This window comes from Penaeus japonicus, unplaced genomic scaffold (genome assembly GCF_977035675.1).
Source record: "Penaeus japonicus unplaced genomic scaffold, GWHDUDI00000001_assembly GWHDUDI00000013, whole genome shotgun sequence".
In the NCBI taxonomy this organism is placed as follows: domain Eukaryota; kingdom Metazoa; phylum Arthropoda; class Malacostraca; order Decapoda; family Penaeidae; genus Penaeus; species Penaeus japonicus.
This window is the reverse complement of record NW_028234415.1, coordinates 31,569,563-31,572,234: the sequence shown is the minus strand read 5'-3', so window position 1 is coordinate 31,572,234 and position 2,672 is coordinate 31,569,563. Positions and strand designations below refer to the sequence as shown.

Below are 2,672 nucleotides of genomic sequence, written 5' to 3'. Positions count from 1 at the left end.
AGAGAGAGAGAGGGGGGGAGAAAGAGAGAGAGGGGGGGGGAGAAAGAGAGAGAGAGGGGGGAGAAAGAGAGAGAGAGAGAGATGGAAGGAGAGAGAGAGAGAGAGAGAGAGAGAGAGAGAGAGAGAGAGAGAGAGAGAGAGAGAGAGAGAGAGAGAGAGAGAGAGACGGATATCGGCTCAAGCATCTTAACACCTGCGGAGACTTAACACTGTTACACCTGAGAAAACAGTGTATGAGTGTGTGTGTTTGTGTGTGTACTTTCTTCCTTTTTGCTTTTAACTTTGTTCCTTCATTATAGGAAAGTTATGACGTCAGTAGTATATAAGGAAGTGCTGATAACGAATAAAGATGATGATAATGATGATTATTGTAATAATTATGATGATAATAGTGAGGATGATGATAATGATGGTTATAGTAATGATACTGATGATAGTAATAACGATAGTGATTATACAGTCATAATGATCATAATGATAATAATAGTAATGATAGTAATGACAATAAAAAGAATGATAATGATAAATACTAATGATGATGATGATAGTGATGGTAATAGTAGTGATAATGATAATGATAAGAAAAATAAAGATTGAGATGATAATAAGAATATTTCCAGTAATAATGTTCACCTTCTTCATTCCAGGTCACCTCAGCCTCCCCCTTACTTCCCCCTCCCCCCTCCGACAAGCCACCTTCACCTCCCCTTTCTCTACTCCCCCTTACCCACAATCCCTCAATAGGTGGGCGTCCAGGCAGAGTCGCGGGCGTGAGGTGGGCGCAATGACGAGGCAGTGGGCGTCCTGGTGGTGGGCGGAGGCGGTGGGTGTGGCTTTGGTGGTTCTGGTGGGCGTGTCTGTGACCACGCCCTTCGCCTCGGCTGCGCTCTGTGAGTTCTTTGCTTGTTTGTTGTTTTTTGTTTCTTTGTCATTGTTACTGTTGTCGTTTTTTATTTTATTTCTTATTTTTTTATCTAGTCTTTGTTTGTTTGTTTGTTCTTATTTTATCATTTTAATTGCTTTGTTTCTGTTTTTTATCCTTATTTTATCTTTATTTCTTTATTTCTTCTTTTTGTCGTTTCAGAATTTTCTTTGTTTTTGTTCTTCTAAAAAAGAGTTTTATTTCGTGTTTTTTATCTTTTTTTCTTCTGTATTTGTATCATTATATCTTTATTTTTATTTGTGGGATATTGAAGGTGACGATAATAATGATAATTATGATAATGGTAGGAATAATTTTGGTAATGATGAAAAGAACGAAGTAGATGGGGAACATGTGTGTGTGTGTGTGACAGAGAGAGAGAGAGAGAGAGAGAGAGAGAGAGAGAGAGAGAGAGAGAGAGAGAGAGAGAGAGAGAGAGAGAGAGAGAGAGAGAGAGAGAATATCCTGATAATAGTAATGTCTGTCTCTCTATTCATCTGTATCTGTAGATACACATGAATATATACAGCTCTTTCTTTCACTCTCCTCCCTTCTCCCTCCCTCCTCCTCCTCCCTCCTCCTCCCTCCACCCCCTCCTCTCTCCCTCCTCCCTCCTCTCTCCCTCCTCTCTCCCTCCTCCCTCCTCCTCCCCTCCTTACAGCCACGCGCTCTATTATCCAAATCCATCGTGGCTTATTGCAGTCACTTCTAAGGCCATAAATCCCAAAGCGAATTGAGGATATCTTGGTCGACCCGGAGTCATCATTCATGCATTTTTACTCCTGGAATTCTGCGTGACTTAACTGGGCCAAGCTCTCGCTCGGATCGTTGCGCATCCTGTGTGGCTTTTGTATTTCTTGTATTTGTCTGTCTGCCCCCCCCCCTCTCTCTCTCTCTCTCTCTCTCTCTCTCTCTCTCTCTCTCTCTCTCGCTCTCTCTTTCTCTCCCTCTATCACTCCCTCCTTCCCTTCCTCTCCCTCCCTCGCTCTCTCTCTCTCTCTCTTTTTTTCTCTCTCTCTCCCTCGCTCTCTCTATCTCTCTCTCTCTCTCTCTCTCTCTCTCTCTCTCTCTCTCTCTCTCTCTCTCTCTCTCTCTCTCTCTCACACACACACACACACACACACACACACACACACACACACACACACACACACACACACACACACACACACACACACACACACACACACACACGCACGGACTCACACCCACATCCCCACCCCCACGCCCAAACAACCCATTACTCCGGTTCTATCGCTTCTTAAGCATACCAACTTACTCGCTCAGGTGGAAACCCATGAGGATTTTTTTGTCGGGAAATTTTCTTCGGATGTACGGTTGAATCGGGTTGAAGGGATGGATGTAGGGATGGGTGTTTGGTTGGGTGTGGGTAGGTGGGTATTTGTGTGTGTGGTTTGGTGTGTGGATGAGTGTCTATGTATATATGTGTGTGAGTGTGTTTGTGTGCGTGTACGTGGTTGTGTGTGTGTTTGTGTGTGTGTGTGTTTGGTATGTGTGTGTATGTGTGTGTGTGTGTGTGTGTGTGTGTGTGTGTGTGTGTGTGTGTGTGTGTGTGTGTGTGTGTTTGTGTTTGCGTGCGCGTGCATGTACGTTTAGAGAGAGAGGAAGAGAGACATATAGAGATACTCACAGAAAAATGAGAGAAAGAAGACAAAAAGAAAAAGCAGGTCAGTTCAGAAGAGACATTGTGCTGCCATCTGTCGACACTGAGATGTTATAAGTTTTCTTC

The 2,672-nt window shown here is 43.6% G+C and overlaps 1 protein-coding gene across 1 annotated transcript in view; it reads left to right on the top strand.

Moving 5' to 3' along the window:
• Positions 1-650: 650 nt before the first annotated feature.
• The window catches only part of LOC122251866 (uncharacterized), an 18,335-nt gene continuing 16,313 nt past the window's right edge, over positions 651-2,672 (top strand). Inside the window, exon 1 of the mRNA XM_086543425.1 lies at positions 651-890. Coding sequence (XP_086399551.1) covers positions 785-890 — 106 coding nt within the window. The 5' untranslated portion in view covers positions 651-784. The remainder of the gene's footprint in view (positions 891-2,672) is intronic.